Source organism: Hyaena hyaena, unplaced genomic scaffold (assembly GCF_003009895.1).
Source record: "Hyaena hyaena isolate Hyena2069 unplaced genomic scaffold, ASM300989v1 scaffold_1945, whole genome shotgun sequence".
NCBI classification, from domain to species: domain Eukaryota; kingdom Metazoa; phylum Chordata; class Mammalia; order Carnivora; family Hyaenidae; genus Hyaena; species Hyaena hyaena.
In genome coordinates this window covers 78,734-95,906 of record NW_024082578.1, presented here as the reverse complement: position 1 = coordinate 95,906, position 17,173 = coordinate 78,734, and the positions used below count along the sequence as shown (strand labels likewise).

The 17,173-nt window shown below is 38.2% G+C and overlaps 1 protein-coding gene across 1 annotated transcript in view; it reads left to right on the top strand.

Moving 5' to 3' along the window:
* Positions 1-17,173, top strand: part of SPARCL1 (SPARC like 1) — a 46,807-nt gene that overhangs the window by 12,564 nt on the left and 17,070 nt on the right. The window contains exon 2 of the mRNA XM_039225169.1: positions 15,531-15,595. Coding sequence (XP_039081100.1) covers positions 15,542-15,595 — 54 coding nt within the window. The 5' untranslated portion in view covers positions 15,531-15,541. The remainder of the gene's footprint in view (positions 1-15,530; positions 15,596-17,173) is intronic.

The following is a 17,173-nucleotide window of genomic DNA, read 5'->3' as shown; positions in this document are numbered from 1 at the left end:
CTGGAGGGACCTCCCCTTGGAGTGAGTGCTTTCATTAGTGGTTCACACAAGAACTACTCATCAAAGCCCACCATTGTTACCCAGCAGATCCCAACACCATGAGAATGAGGCTACTTGGAACTGCTCTTAGGTATGATTTACTGTTTTTCTTAATCCTGGAAGAGAACTACCCCAGTGAATAGTTCTTGGTACATTCACAGAGCTGAAAGCACTTGAAATTCCTCTCCCAACTAGCAGAGCTTAACAACCAACTTACTCTATTAACAAAAGAGAGACATTTTCCATCGTCTCTCTTTTTATTTTATATTATGCTGGTAGACTTTAACTAATAAGGGAAATTCAAATAAGAATAGTCAGAGCAGAAAATTAAGAACTGGCATTCAAGGGGAAAGAAATTCCAGGGACTTATGGAATAAAATAAATTAGGGGTGCAGGTAGAGAAAAGAGCTAAAGGCAGGAAAAGAATTGGAGTAATATATCTGATCATATCATGGGCTAGGCTTCACAAGGTGAATTGTCATGCCATTAACAACATGAAGCAAACCATTCAGATGTTATTAAGTCCTGCAACACAGCAAATGCCCCAAGCCTTCAGGCAAGTCATACTCAGGAGTAGATTCAGAATTTGTGAACCAAAAGTTTACTGTATGTGTGAGGACTTCTTTTTTTAAATAGAAAAATCAAAATTAGGTGCAGGACTTTGCAAGGAACTCATTCAAGTGAGGAGATCTAAGGTGTAAGCTTCTTAGCTTCATAGTATATCCACCTCTGGCCATAATACTGAAGAATCTATTACTCCAAATGATAGGTAAAAGGATGGGGACAGGAAAAAATAAAGGTAAATATGAGAAAACCCTGAATGCACCGAGAAAGAAGAATAAAAAGACATTTATCATAATATTATTTGGACAAAGAAAAACAAATATGGCCAAATAATTTCTCCCACTATACCACTCTCAGTAGCTCCAAAAGCAAGGCATTTTTACTATATTTTATTCAACTTCAGTTATATATAACATCTATATAATATGATAGGAACCAGAAGGATCATAGCCTGAGATTTACCAAAGTCAGAAAACTTAACCCTGGGGTACCTGGGTGCAGTAGGTTAATCATCCAACTCTTGATTTCAGCTCAGGTCATTATCTCACAGTCGTGAGATCAAGTCCTATGTTGGGCTCCATACTGGGCAAGGAGCCTGCTTAAGATTCTCTCTTCTCTGCCCATTGCCAGCACACACACTCTCTCTCTCTCAAAAAAATAAAATAAAAAAGACGACCTTGTTTATAGGTCAGTAAAAACCTGTAACCAATTTTAAGACAGCATGTTTGTAGGGCACCTGGTTGGCTCAAGTCAATGGAGTATGCAACTCTTGATCTTCGGGTTGTGAGTATAAGCCCCACATGTGACTGTAGAGATTACCTAAAAATAAGATCTTTAAAAAAAAAAAGATACCATGTTTGCTCAGATCTTCATGCTCTCTTAGCCTATTGGAATCATTTTTAACATAGGCAGTGATGGAAACTTTCAGAAGGACTGGCAAATGCCTGAAGAACAGAACAGAGCACTGCCTCCATGACTCCATCCTGTGCAGAGTTGTGAAATGAGACCCTGTGAGATTAGTGAGTGGTGAGTGATACAATCAGATGAGGAATCTGAGAGGAATGATGAAGAGATGTGGAAACATGGCTATCGCACAGCCTTGCCTAAGATAAGCCTGTGGGAGCCTCCAAATATAATTAAAGTAATCCTTCAATTACACATTATAGAAGAGGGAGAATGTACATTTCTCCTAAGCTGGAGAGAGAGAGAAATCTTTGAGAATGTCCCTGAAAAACAATTCCATCATCCATGACTCCTCATCCATGACTGGGCACAGTGGTCCAGAGCTCAGAAAGCTCTTATTGAATGGATATTCTATGAGGTGGAGGTGAGGGGCGCCTGGGTGGCTTAGTCAGTTAAGCGTCCGACTTTCCCTTAGGTCATGATCTCATGGTTCATGGGTTCGAGCCCTGTGTCGGGCTCTGTGCTGACTGCCAGCCCAGAGCCTGGAGCCTGTTTCGGAGTCTGTGACTCCCTCTCTCTCTGACCCTCCCCTGCTCACGCTGTCTCTCTCTCTCTCCTTGAAATAAATAAAACATTAAAAAAAAATGAGGTGGAGGTGAGGCAACAGGTAGGAATACATGGATGGTTCATAGATGAAGTGCTTAGTATAGTCCTGGCATATAGTAAAATCTAAAAAATAAAAGCTAGTTTATTACTTATTATATATAACAGTCAATGATAAAAACCTTTTTCTATTTTTGTAATGTTTATTTTTGAGGGAGAGAAAGAGAGGAAAGAGAAAGAGAAAACAGAGGATGGGCTGGAGGTGGGGGCGGGGAGACACTGAATATGAAGCAGGTTCCAGGCTCTGAGCTGGAAGCACAAAGTGTGACATGGGGCTCAAACTCATGACCACAAGATCATGACCTGAGCTGAAGTTGGACACTTAACCAACTGAGTCACCCAGGCGCCCCAAAACCTACTTTTTTAGGGGCACCTGGGTGGCTCAGTTGGTTAAGCATCCGACTTCGGCTCAGGTCATGATCTCACAGTTCGTGGGTTTGAGCCCCGCATCAGGCTCTGTGCTCACAGCTAGCTCAGAGCCTGGAGCCTGTTTCAGATTCTGTGTCTCCCTCTCTCTCTGACCCTCCCCTGCTCATGCTATCTCTCTCTCTCTCTCTCTCTCTCAGAAATAAATAAACCATTAAAAATTTTTTTTAAAAACCTACCTTTTCAATAAAACTATATTTGGGTCAAGATAAGTGATGCTACACTGCTAATGACTATACCTGAGTGCTATTTCATTCAAGATATTTAATATTCGAACTATGTATTGCTGCTCGCACACTTAGTGACTTAAAACACTAATGATTTCATAATGTTTCAAGCTTGTGTGGGTCTGGAGTTTGGGCAGGTCACTCACAGGTACTAAGCTAGCAAATGAGCTGCTCTAGAGGGTCCAAGGTGGCTCTGCTTACATGTGCTATGCCTTTGCAAAGACAGATGGAAAGCTGTAATCTATGGGCATCATTAAACAGTGTCTTTGGTGGAGTAAGTTTCTTACAAAGAAGATCAGTCCTCCCAAAACAAATATTCCAAGAGATTTAGATCCAAATTCCAAAGCTGCTTATGAGCCAAACTCTAGAGTCCTCAAATATCATTTCTGCCTACCTCAATCATTTGGGCAAGTAACTAAAGCCAGTCCAGATTTGAGTAGAAGAGAATTAGATTGCACCTCTCGAGAGGAGGAGCAGCAAAGAATTTACAGACATCTTCACTGTACTATGATGTTTATGTCTATTAAATAAGAAATGGTAGAAATGATCTTAAGACACCTACCCATGTAAGCTATTGACATTCATGAATAGAGTTAACATTCATGGAAGTTTGGTTCTTAATGAGGAGACCTGTTTCTGCCATGCCAAATGTTTCATCTGGATATTTGTTTCTATGGGCTGGTCAGTAGAACTTCAGGCATTTGAAATGTCGAATCCTACATTTCCCCCAGAAAGGCCATTCTTATAAAATGCAGTTTAGCTATCATCTTTTAAAATTCCTAAAAGTTTGGTAATGAGACACTCTGCTCCTAACAGAAGAAAAGGGCTTTCTTCAAAGTTCCTTATCATCTCTCATTTCTAACCTCTTCAGACCCATGAAAAGAAACAGTGGTACAAATGAAAGAAAGATAACACTTAAGAACTCTAAAAGAATGAGTTAAAGTCTCAGTGAAGCATTAATTATTGGAGTTATTAAGCCATTTTTGCCTCATGAATATTGTAAAAAAGATATATTCATTTCATTTTTTACAGGTGAAATAATCAAATGACTATATGATCACATTTGAGTCTCAAAACAACCCTAGAAGGTAAATAGGAAAGATACTATAATTTTTTCTGCTTTGTAGATGAAGAAACCAGTGACTTGACTAAAAGTCTCTTGGCTGGCAAATTCAGTTCAGGTCTGGAACTTAGATTCCAGTTCTATACCAAAGTGTTCTTTCAGCCATGCCAATGTCTCTGAATAGACTCATTCATTTGGGCAAAATAGCAATCTAATTTCACATCAGCACTCCATATTTAAGTCTTCAAGACTAATAACTTTGTATTCAAAAATTTGTCTCATTTCTTCATTTTTCAACAAGTTTTATTTGCTTTTTTTTTTTTTTTTTTTACAAAAAGGACATTCTGCATTTTGTAGAGAGTGCACACCAAATTTGAATGCCTCAAAATACATGACTTTTTACTTATCCAAGATTAAATTGTATTCATCATACTTAGCAAGGACATCACGGATTTCATTTTCAAAGTACTTTGCAAGCATCAGCTAATTAAGCCTCCCTGTAGTCTTCAGTATGACAGTTATTTTCAAAATCTCTCATTTTCCAGGAAAGTTCTCTATTCTGTCTTATTTATACAAATCAGCACATTTGTTCAGTTCTTAAAATAAGCTGAAGGCTGTGAAATTATTTTGATCAGTGTGTGGCAAATACAATTAGTGCAGTGAGACAAAAATGCCCAGTGACTGGTCTAAGGACAAAGTAGGACACAACACAAGAACTCGAGGCCTCCTGCATTCTGAATGCCAGATTGTTCCACAGGTCCAATCTTTAAACACTGTCATCTGCTTTATAAGTGAAAATTTGAAGGGTGCCTGAGTGGCTCAATCTGTTGAGTGCTGACTGTTGATCTCAGGTTGTGAGTTCAAGCCCCACATTGGGCTCCACAATGGATGTGAAGCCTAGTTAAAAAAAAAAAAAAAGAAAATTTGAGGTGATTTCCAACTTCAGTCATTCTAAATGACATAGCCATATTCTCTCTTTAAATTTTGGTTTTTTTTAATTTCAGGATGGAAATAAACATGAGACCCTTAAAAATAGTTCCATCTTGGACAGTCAGTAATCAGGAATCATACAAGGAAACCTTGAGTTGACTGTCAAAAAAGTTGCACAATTGGCCGCCAGAGGTCATGTGACAAACTCTACACTTACTCCAAGTCTTATTATGTCTTCTCACAGCTATGCCAAGATTTTCAGCACTGTACTAACCTCCTCTGGGCTAAGACCAATGTGAAAATACCTTTTACCTTAACCTTAAGAAGACATTAGTTCAGGAATATCCCTGTTTCCTAAGTATGGATTAGAAGCATATAGAAAACTAGAATTTAAATGTGTGTTATATAGGACAGTATTTTCATGAGTGAACTAAATGTAAACATGTTTGGAACTAGGTCTCCTGGGCAGTTTGAGATCACCAACGGGAAGAAGACATGGAACAATGGAAGGAAAAAGTAAAGGAACACCAAAGATTCATTTTCTTTATGTCATACTTAATAGAAGACATAAATGACTATAATGATAACATTGATGAGATACACAAAGCAGAGCAATGGAAATAATAATTATGTACATGTGTATGTTACTTCAGAGTTTGTGAAGAGCTTCTCCACCTCAGTGGCTCCCATTTTTTTTAAGTTTGTGTATTTATTTATTTAGAAAGAGAGCACAAGTGGGATAGGGGCAGAGAGAGAGGGAGAGAGAGAGAGTGAGAGAGAGAGAGAATTCCAAGTAGGCTCTGCACTGTCTGACATGGAGCTCAAACTCACAAACCTGTGAGATTATGACCAGAGCCAAAATCAAGAGTCAGATGCTTAACCGACTGAGCCACCCAGGTGGCCCCTAATGGCTCCCTTTGACATTGCAAAGAATTGTTATTTTCATTCTATACATGGAGTTGGAGATATTAAGTAATTTGTTTAAAGTAGTATTTATACTTGGCAGAGCCAGGGCCCAAAGCCAGAATCTCTGATTTCTTATCTGCAATCTGTTCTGTAGTCATGTCAGAATCTTGGATTCGGAGTCCAAAGCATTGCATTCTAATCCTTGTTCATTTCCTTTTTTTTCAATTTTTATTTAAATTCTAATTAACATATATGGTAAAATTGGTGTCAGGGGTAGAATTTAGTGATTAATCACTTACATGTAACACCCCAGTCCTCATCACAACAGGTACCCTCCTTAGTACCCATCACCCATTTAGTCCAGCCCCCATCCACCTCCACACATCAACCCTGTTTGTTCTCTAGAGTTAAGAATCTCTTCTGGTTTGCTTCTTTCTATTTTGCCCACTCCCCCCATGTTCATCTGTTTTGTTTCTTAAATTCCACATAAATAAAATCATAGTATTTCTCTTTCTCTGACTGACTTAACTTGATATACTCTAGCTCCATCCACATCATTGCAAATGCAAATGTCTTTGCTCACCTCTTAAGCCTTGCATTGAGCCAAGTAATTCAGATTCTTTAAGCGTCTGTTTCTCTATAGTTAAACATGGTCTACTTCCTTTCTTTATTGGATCAAATGAACACAGTATACAAGAAAGTATTTTATAACTGTGAAATGTTATATAAATGTAAAAAAGATATAGCTAAGTCCAACTTCATGAATTCCTGGGGCCTTGCCTCAATGTGTCCTTATAGTTAAGCCTTCCTCCCTTCTGTTTAAAAGGACAAACAATTCCCCTCCTCTCCTCTTCAAAATAAAACCTTCCACCTGTGCTTTAATATTAGACTAGCAAATATTTATCAAAGGCTTCCTGAGATTCTATCATCTCACTTCATCTTATTCATCAGTGTACAGATAGAGAATTGAGATTCAAAAAAAGCTAAATTTTTTTAATGTTTTATTTATTTTTTGAGGGAGAGAAAATGCACATGCCTGTGCATGCAAGTAGGAAGGGGGCAAAAAGAAAGGGACAAAGGATCCGCTGTAGGCTCTGTGCTGACAGGCTGAGAGCAGCAAGCCCAATGTGGGGCTTGAATTCATGAACCACAAAATCATGACCTGAGCCGAAGTCAGCTGCTCAACTGACTGAGCCACCCAGTCGCCCTAAAACTAAATAATTGAACCAAGATTGTGCACATTAAGTAGTGAACCCAGAAGGCCTGTGTCAGAGCCTCTGTCTTTAATCACTGTGCAATATTGTCTTCACAGTGACTCAGGCAACTTCTCTGTTTTCTCCATTTCAGTTATCTATTAATTCATAACAATCCAACCAAAAACTAAATGGCTTAAAACAATCCCCTTATTTGTACATGATTCTGCAATCTGGACTGGACTCACCCTGGTGGTTCTTCTGCAGATTTTTGTCTGGATTCATTTACATGTCTCTAAGCTGGGAGCACAGCTGGGGCCAAATCATCCCAGACAGTCTCATATCTTCCAGGGTTCTGTGTGGCCACTTATCATTCAATGGTCCAAACTGGTCTCTAGTCCCAACTTTCTTACAGCACGGTGAATGGCTTTCATAGGAAGACAAATCCCAATATGCAAGTGCTTACTAAGCCCCTGCTGGCATCATGCTTGCTAATGTCCCATTGGCCAAAACAAGTCACAAGACCAAGGCCAAAGTCACAAGGGATAAAACCCAGAAGTTGTGGTTCACTGGGGTTATTATTGTTTACCACATCTCCTCTTTCTCCCTTTATCTTCTCGTTCATTACTTATGCTTTTCCCTCAGCATAATGAGGGAAATGCTTTAATAACCATATTTAAATGCAAATAAAAATTTCCTGTGACCACATGTCTGCCTTTAGCTACCATCTTACCTTCCTTTCATAGCCAACCATCTTAAATAAGTAGGCAACATTCATTGTCTTCATCTCATCACTGTCTGTCCACTCCCCAGTCACTGCAGACTGGCCTACACCAATATTATTGCACCAAACCTACTGTCCCTCAACTCTTCAATAACTTCTGTATTTCCAAAGGCAATGGATAATTCACTGGCCTTATTTACTTTGACTTCTCTGTGACATTTAACACTTTCTTTTTATTATGTGACTCTCTCTTTCATCCTTTGTATCTTTAGCTTTACTCATCCTCTAATGTTACCTAATAGTCTTTACTCACCAGGGTTGTGGCTCCTGCCTTCTGCTCTACTCTCTGTCTGGTTTCTCATAGTAACAGCATCCAAAACTCTCTCTTTAGCCCCAGGCTCTATGCTTACCTCCATACCTATTTATTCAAGCATGTCTCTACTTAAATGCAATGAGTCCAAAACTAATTCATCATCTTTCTTCTAAAACCAGATCCTCCTCCCCAGGGACCTGAGTGGTCATGATCTCTGGTCTGTGAGTTCAAGGCCCATGTCAGGCTCTGTGCTGACAGCTCAGACCCTAGAGCCTGCTTTAGATTCTCTCTCTCTCTCTCTCTCTCTCTCTCTGTTCTTCCCCCACTCATTCTCTGTCTCTATCTCTAAAAAATAATAAACATTAAAAATAAACTATGGGGGCGCCTGGGTGGCTCAGTGGGTTAAGCGTCCGACTTTGGCTCAGGTCATGATCTCACGGTTTGTGGGTTTGAGCCCCACAATCTGGAGCCTGCTTCAGATTCTGTATCTCCCTCTCTCTCTGACCTTCCCCTGCTCACACCATCTCTCTCAGAAATAAATAAAATATTTAAAAAATTAAATTAAAAAAAAAACTGTGTAGCCTTGTGCTTTGGCAGTGTCTAGTAAGCACTTAATAAATGGATAAAAGTAAATGAGTGAGGCACATTATGGCCAACTGGACATGTGTTTCTTCTTCATTCATTCAGCTGCATTAGATTTTAAAAAGTGAAGGGAATTTAACTATGGTCAAGTTAAAGAGAAATTTTTTCTCAAATTTAATTAACTATATATATTGTTATAAAAACTAAAACAAAGGAAATTAGTCTTGAAACCCACAACAATCTGCTTTAAACGACAGTCTGCCGATTCAGATGCTAATCTCTCCTGGAAACAACCTCACAGGCATACCCAGGAATAATGTTTAATGGCATATATGGACATCCTGCAGCCTAGTCAAGTGGTCACATAAAATTAACCATCACAGACATTATCCCCATTCTAGATGGAGAATCTGAGGCTTAGAGGTTTAAGTAATTTGCCAAAGATCACATAGTTGGCAAAGCACCAAAGCACCATTCCTCTTCTACTAAAATAGTAGTTCTCAATCAGGGCAATTTTATCCTCCAGGAGATACTTGGCAATATCTGGAGACATTTTCAGTTGTCATAGCTGGTGGCAGATAGGGGACTTGCTATGATATCTAGTAGGTAGAAGTCAGGGATGCTGCTAAACATTTTACATGCGTAAGAATGCTAAACATCCTACATACCACAAAGAGTTACCCACCCCAAAATGTTAACAGTGCCAAGAAAAAAAAACCCCGCACTAAACTATATTCTTTTATATGTTTACAGTTTTCAAAAACTGTATTCTACTAAACAGCATAAGCTGATCTAAAATGTAAATGATGGTAGGGATACCTATGTGGCTCCATCAGTTAAGCCTCTGACTTTGGCTCAGGTCATGATTTCACATTTCATGGGTTTGAGCCCCACGTCGGCTCTGTGCTGACACCTCAGATCCTGAAGCCTGCTTGGGATTCTGTGTCTCCCTCTCTCTCTCTGCCCCTCCACCACTCATGCTCCATGTCTCTCTGTCTCTGTCTCTCTCAAAAATAAATGAACATATAAAAAAATTTTCTAATAAAATAAAATATAAATGATTACTTGCATAACTCTAGTAAATACTGATAAAATGAATGAATGTTACATTCTAAATACAGAAGAAGGAAAGTGGATTTTTCAATGACTTTTTGCATTAGCGTTCACTAAGAGAATATAATATTTTAAATTGTCATCAGTAATAAAGATATGAAATAAATACCACTTAGTTGCTTGAAGCAGTAAATACCATAATACAAAATATTTCATTTTGATACAATAAAATAATGCAATATATTTTCAGTGGGTTTAGTAATTTACAGAAAAAAGATAGCAGTTTATGGTTCATGAAATTCATAGAATTATCTTCAATTTTAGAATTATAAAATATTAGAGCTAAAAGATCAAGGTCATCTGCTTCACTGTTCACCGCTTAAGAAAACTGTATCTGAGAAAGGGTAAGTTACCTACCCAAGGCCTTTTAAGGCCAGTTAAGAACAGTGTTGGAGCCAGAATTCAGCTCTTCTGACAGTTACATGCTTTATTCTTTCCAAGGTGTTTTTTAATATCCCTGAAGTGTTAGAATTTGGGGTACAGGGAGTTGCTACATATTTTTATTTAAACGTGTTCTTCATTCAGAGGCAATTGAATTTCTATGTTTTTGCCTTGTTTCAACTAAAAAAGCATTGAAAGGGACTTTTGATATCAAATAACCCAACCAACATTCTATGAGAAGCCTTTTTTTCCTCAACTTAGAAAAAATGTATTTGCCAGGTATGCAAAATCTTAAACCTTAAAATATTGGAACTCTTTATTTAAAAACTCAAAGTGAATTCTGAATTTTTCCCAGTACTGGCATAGAAGGTTTTTTTTGTTTTTCCTCCTTCCCTACATCTTTGTGTAAGAGGTAAAATAGAGATCTTTATTTGCGAAATTGCCGTGAAAGCACCAGAGCAGGAGCCAGGAAAGCTGGGTTCAAGCCCAGTTCCCTTCTTAACAGCCTTCCGACTTCCAGCATGTCATGTCATAGCCTTTCTAGTCCTGTTCTTCATCTCCCACATCACGGGGTTGTTGCAAAGGTCAAATAAGATAATATCCCATTTGTAAATCTGTTTGGTAAACACAAGGCACTTTGATAATATAAACTTCCAGTATTTATTACACATCATTACTAGTTCTAAATGTTTATTTCAAGATATAAATGGAACACACATGCCACTGCCAGTACTCTGAGTTTCTGAAGTTATGTACAGTCATTTTCAGAGGGGTCCATTAGAGGAATTAAATTTAAGTCTCCTAGCTGAGTTTGTCTTACTTTCATTAAACATGGAATAGATTAGTTTTTTAAGGTGATAGAAGGTTATAAGTGATTTTTTCCCTAACGCTTAATCTCCATTCTTCCAACACACTGTTCTCTAGTCTGGGTGGCCCGCCCTGTGAGGTTTGGATAGGAGGATAGGTGAAAGTGTGTTTCTATTTTTTCTAATAGGATAAGGAAGTCTGTGCTAGTACCTGTAGGCTGTTCCTTCTCTTCAATAAAATCTTTATTTGTTAATGAAGTTAGAACAAAGACACAAATTCCTATGTGTCCTAGAAGCAGCAGCAGCAGCAGCAGTCTTGAAACCCAGTGGTGTTAGTAGTATTATTAGTAGCAATAGCAGCAGCAGTAGTTAACAGTGGTAGCAGCAGCAGCAGTAGAAGTAGTAGTAGTAATAGTGTAGTAATGGGAATATAAATCAGATGAATAAATGGAAATCATCTGTTAATTAAATGGGGTAATGAAGGGAAGCCTGGGTGGCTCAGTTGGTTAAGCCTCCAACTTCGGGTGAGATCATGATCTTGAGGTTCACAAGTTCAAGACCTGCACTGGGTTCTGTGCTGATGGCTCAGAACCTAGAGCTGCTTCGGATTCTGTGTCTCCCTCCCTCTCTGCTCCTCCTCCCCTTGCTCATGTGCATGCATGCATGCTCTCTCTCTCAAAAATAAACATTAAAAAATTTAAATGGGGTTGAAATACATGCATATATTGTCACTCCCAGCTAAAATTCCCATATAATGATAGAAAAAGACAAATAATAATATAAACTCATAATAACAAAGAAAAAAGAGAAGGTGACAAGATAAAAGATATCAGCAAATTTTTAGAAGGTAGCAAGCAGTTGGAAAAATAGAGAAAGCTTAAACCTAAGGATTTTCAAAGAAGAGTGTCATAGACAAAGAAGTCAGTTCACACTGCAAAACCCAGAAAAGTTTCAAGAGTTGGAGGTACCAGGTAATTTGCAAGGTTGAGGCAAGGAGAGAGGCCTTAGGAGGACTGGTGGAAAGTCTGTCAGATCTTTCCTCCTGCATGCATTGCCAGAGGACTCCCCATTTCACCCCTAACAGAACAGAGAAGATTGTTCTCTGATCCTGGGCTCTAAATAGGCACCATGGTGCCATACAGAATCTGGGGAGTGAGAGTCAGTATATTGTACCGAAAGCCCTCAATCCCTCTACTCCTCCATCTCACAGAAAGTGGCAACCAGGCTTTTATCCAATCCCTGGGGTGGGATATATGGAGATATTTTCTAGAAAAAAAAAATCTACCCAAGAACAAAAATCTGACAATGACATTTAGGGCACCAAATCAAAAGTGTTAGGTTCCTATTTTAATCCCTCCATGATAGCTCTCCAAGGTGTCAAGCCCTGCCCATGAATGAAATGTCTAACTGCCTCTTTAGTGACTTGCTACTAAATATTACTATACATCCAAAGGCACTGGATGGTTGAGAAAAGCTTCAACATAAAAATCAAAGACCAAAGTAAGCCAGAAAAACTGAGATAATATGGAAACAGAAAATGCAGGGCTCAAAGGAAATTTTTTTAAATATTTAATTAATATCCCCCCCAAAATAAGAGTGTATATCACACTAATGAAGAAAGGAGATAAAATTAAAAAGGGGAACATCAGGAAATAAGAAATGAAAAGTGTGTGAGCTAAATGTTTAAAAAATAGTAGAGATAAAAGATAAAATTAAGGAAGTTTCCAAAAATAATATAAACGAGATGGAAAAAAGAAGCAAAAACTGTAAGTAAATTAGAGAACAAACTCCTAAATTCTGAAACTTTACTATTATGAATTCCACAAAGAAAATACAAAAAACTAGAGGGACAAGAATTATCAAAGAATTACATGTAAAAATCTCTCAGAACTGAAATGTATGAACTTCCAAATTCAATGGGACTAATGTGTGCTTAAAGTAAATTAAAAAGGATCCAGACTAAGTCAGAGATTGTAATATTTTAGAATACTTGGGATAAATATTAAAACTTAGGACAAAAACTTAAAAGCTTACAGAAAGAAAGAAAAAAAACTATTCTTATTTAAAAAATGGGGGACACTGACACTGGTATTCTTACCAGCAACACCAGAAATTAAAGAATATGAAACATGTTTTAAAATTCTGAGAAAAAAAAAGCTTGGATCTAGGGGCGCCTGGGTGGCTCAGTCCGTTAAGTGTCTGACTTTGGCTCCTATCATGGGTTCACAGTTTGTGAATACAAGCCACGCATGGAGCTCTCTGCTCTCAGCAGCAGAGCCCACTCTGGAAACTCTGTTCCCCTCTCTCTCTCCACCTCTACCCTGCTCTCACTCTCTGTCTCTCTCTCTCTCAAAAATAAGCAAACATTAAAATAATTTTTTATCTAAAATTCTATATCCAGCCAAACTATCTATCAAGTGAAGGATAAGATACTCATGTTTTCTTGATATACAGAGTCTCAAAACTTTTGTCTCTTATATACTGTTTCTCAGGAAGCTTCTGGAGGATGTGTTCCATGAAAATTAGGGAGAATACCAAGAAAAAAAATATGGGATCCAGGAAGCGAGAGCTCAAACACAAGAAAAGAGCAAGGGGGATTCCCAGGGTGGTGGTAACTGGAGATCCCAGGAGGAAGACAGGATAGCTGCGGGGGGAGGGCTTCTGTCAAATGGAGCAAGAGAGCCAACACCAAGAGGAAAATGGGGTCCTCGATGGGTTTGCTGTTGTCATTCTGTTGTTGTTGTTGTTGTTAGCGTATTAAAAGGAACTTTTAAATTTTGGGAAGAATAAATGTACATGGAAAAGAACGTTAATAGAAGAGGCAGTTTCTAGGGCCAGACAAAACAAAATATTGTTCAAGAAATAAATGTAAGTATGATTCAACACAGGAAATTACAGATTGGCTCAGCTATGAAGAATATGCACATTGTCATAAATGTTAAATAGATTATTTAAATAACAATTGTGATATAATTATTTTAGGAAGGGAACATTAGTGTGTGTGTGTGTTGTATGTGTGTGTTGTATGTGAAATGATTGTTACAGTATTAAATCATAGAATAATGTTTAGCATTAATATATTGTTTAAAAATACATATTTATTTTAAATATCCATTTAAGTATTTGTTTAGAAATATAGACATAACTAGCAGAACTGCTCACTTTCTTCTATAAATGTCAAAATATTTTTTAAAGCTCTATGGATACATTTATGTATAAAAACTATGATTGCAAAAAATAATTTGAGTCATCTGCTGTTTCTAGGAGATCCAGAGAATCTCTTTTAAAGACTAAAAACTCTGTTCCCAATCCCAGTGGGAGCTGGACCACTAGGCTTAGAGATACTCTGCAGGGAAATGTATACAGCTCACTCCTTCCCCTGGAGGCCAATTTACTTAGCCTCTTTGAGCATCTCTTGCTTCATCTCTAAACTGAAAAAGTTCATTTGGAACAAACTAAACTCAAATTCAAGGCAAATAACACAAGTTAAACAGACCAGGTACAAATGGCAACATCCCTTACAGACGACAGTCTCTACTCAGATCCAGCCAGCTTTGTCATGAAGGCCTGTTGTTGCTAAAAGGCTTAGTGGTTCAAGACAAACCGCAAATCTGAGTTTTTGCATGAAACCTCTGAATTTTAAAATGCTAGTTTAAAATATAGCGCAGGGTGCCTGGGTGGCTCAGTCAGTTAAGCATCCAACTTCAGTTCAGGTCATGATCTCACGGTTCGTGGGTTGAAGCACCACGTCCGGCTCTGTACTGATAGCTCAGAGCCTGGAGCCTGCTTCAGATTCTGTGTCTCCCTCTCTCTCTGTCCCTCCCCTGCTCACACTCTGTCTCTGTCTCAAAAATAAATAAACACTGAGAAAATAAAATAAAATAAAATACACAGTGCTTTGGAGTGCTTCAGTGGCTCAGTCAGGTAAGTGTCCAGCTGTTGCTTTCGGCTCAGGTCATAATCTCACAGCTTGTGCATTCGAGCCCCACATCGGGCTCTGTGCTAACAGCATGGAGCCTGGTTGGGATTCTCTGTCTCCCTCTGTCTCTGCCCCTTCCCTGCTCACTCTCTTTCTCTCTCAAAATAAATAAACTTAAAAAAAATTGTTTAATAATAGAATAAAATAAAATAAAATAAAATACACAGTGCCTGCCAAACCAAACCCATCTGCAGGCCACCACCAACCCACAGATTGGTGGATTGAGACCTCTAAATTAGTTGAACATTGGTGACCACTTCAGGCAATACCATTTCTCATTCCTAAAACTCTGCATTGAATGTATGGGTTTCTCCACCGCCAAAGAGGCAGGCTGTTTTATCCCAACCTGACATACTATATTACTTCACTTTGTCACTTTTATCTTTACTGTAAACATTCACAGATCTTAAGACCTAAATCTGAATAGCATCTTTATTCAAGGAAACACAGTGAAAAACAGAGGTAGGTTCTGCCAAATACAGCTGGGCCAAAAAATCAAGGCGTCATTCTCACAGACACAATTGGATAAAAACTGTCATTAAATCCGTCTTTCCAGACATGTTAGTTCACATGTCTGTAAAGGCATTACTGTAAAGACAGTAATCGCCTTTAAATACAAAGCTCAGTATCAAGCTCATTGTTTGCTAAGAAGATTATCTTTTAGTTTTTCACGAGGAAACTTTTAGCCACCACTGCTAATTATCTTCTTGCTTCACAGGCCTAGAAAGCATGAAGACTGTACTTTTTCTCCTATACCTTTTGGGAATGGCAGCTGCAATACCGGTAAATATCCGTTTTACTGTTATTACATCTCTCCTTCCTAACATTTAATTTAGAAATGCTCCATTTAAAAGAAAATGTGTTTATGGGGCACCTGGGTGGCTCAGTGGGTTAAACGTCCAACTTCCACTCAGGTCATGATCTCACGGTTCGTGGGTTTGAGCCCCGCGTTGGGCTCTGTGCTGACAGCCAGCTCAGAGCCTGGAGCCTGTCTTGGATTCTGTATCTCCCTCTCTCTCTGACCCTCCCCTGCTCATGCTGTCTCTCTCTCTCTCTCAAAAATAAATAAAACATTAAAAATTTTAAAAAAGAAATGTGTTTATATAGTGATTTGAAATACTCTTTTTTATTTTAATATTATTTATTCCCAAGCAGGGAATGAATGACTCGAAATATTGAAATAAAATACTTTCTAAAAGAATGCTTATTTCAGAACTACCAGATTCTACAAGATACAATAAATATAAATCTGAAAATGCTGACTATCAGTTATTAGAAAGGGGATCTGCCAGGACCCAAATGCCAAAGAGAATATGAAGAAATAAATTTTCCTATGGAAGTTTATCACTTAGTATGACAAACTTAAGAAATTAGTATGAGAAGTCTTGGGGAATGCACACTCCATACTCTTTAGCAGAATTTTCTTCAAGATTAAATATATACTGGCTGATTAATTCTGAGTCTGTAATAAAACAAGAACCAGTGGGTTAGGGCCGGGAAATCGTATGGTAATCATAAACTAGCTCCTAACTCATCCTTGGGCGTGACTAGGGAGGGAGTACTTTCCTAGCAAAAATGCTGATAATAGACAGAACTAGAACATTCTTTTCTTCACGATCAGATATCCTGGCCCCCACCATTCACACAGCAATAAATCAGCCACACACAAGTCAGAATCATCTGAGACCATGTCAGAAGCCTTAAAATAACCTGAAGGTTATTGTTGTCGTTGTTAATGGACCCATGACTTGGAGGATCGTTTAGATGTCTCCCAAATGATCCATGTCATCCATAATCAAGCTAAAGGATTTGTGCCATTTTTTTTCTTTTTTTGCCAAAAGGAGGAATCAATCTCCTTTAAATAGACAAAGTAGTTTTTCTCTTCCCTTCTCTTCTATGTCTAAGATTCTGTCCTTGCTTTTTGGATATCTAGGAACTAACATTTGGTTGACAAATGTGTCCGCAAAGACAAACATCATGCCACTCAGACCAAGCATTTCTTAGAAAATGGAATTTATGACCACTCCTAGGAATTGTGCTTTAGTAGCTGGAGCTTATCCAGCTGAAATTATACATTGTCCTCTGCAATTACAGAAGTGGGATAAATTATGTTCAGCACAGAAAGAAGCTCCCACAGACCCATTGTTTTCTCGTAAAAAATGTGTTTTGCCCTTGCAGCTGTTGCCCACTATGTAAACAGGCATCAAAAGTGTTTTTGAACCAAATGTTTGAATAACACATCTACATATAGACACATTTTAGATGTTTTCTTTTTAGGACAATATGTTATGTAGATCTAGCCAAACACTAAGAAGCTAAATATCTTCTCATAGGGTTTACCTCTTACAATTCTTATATCAT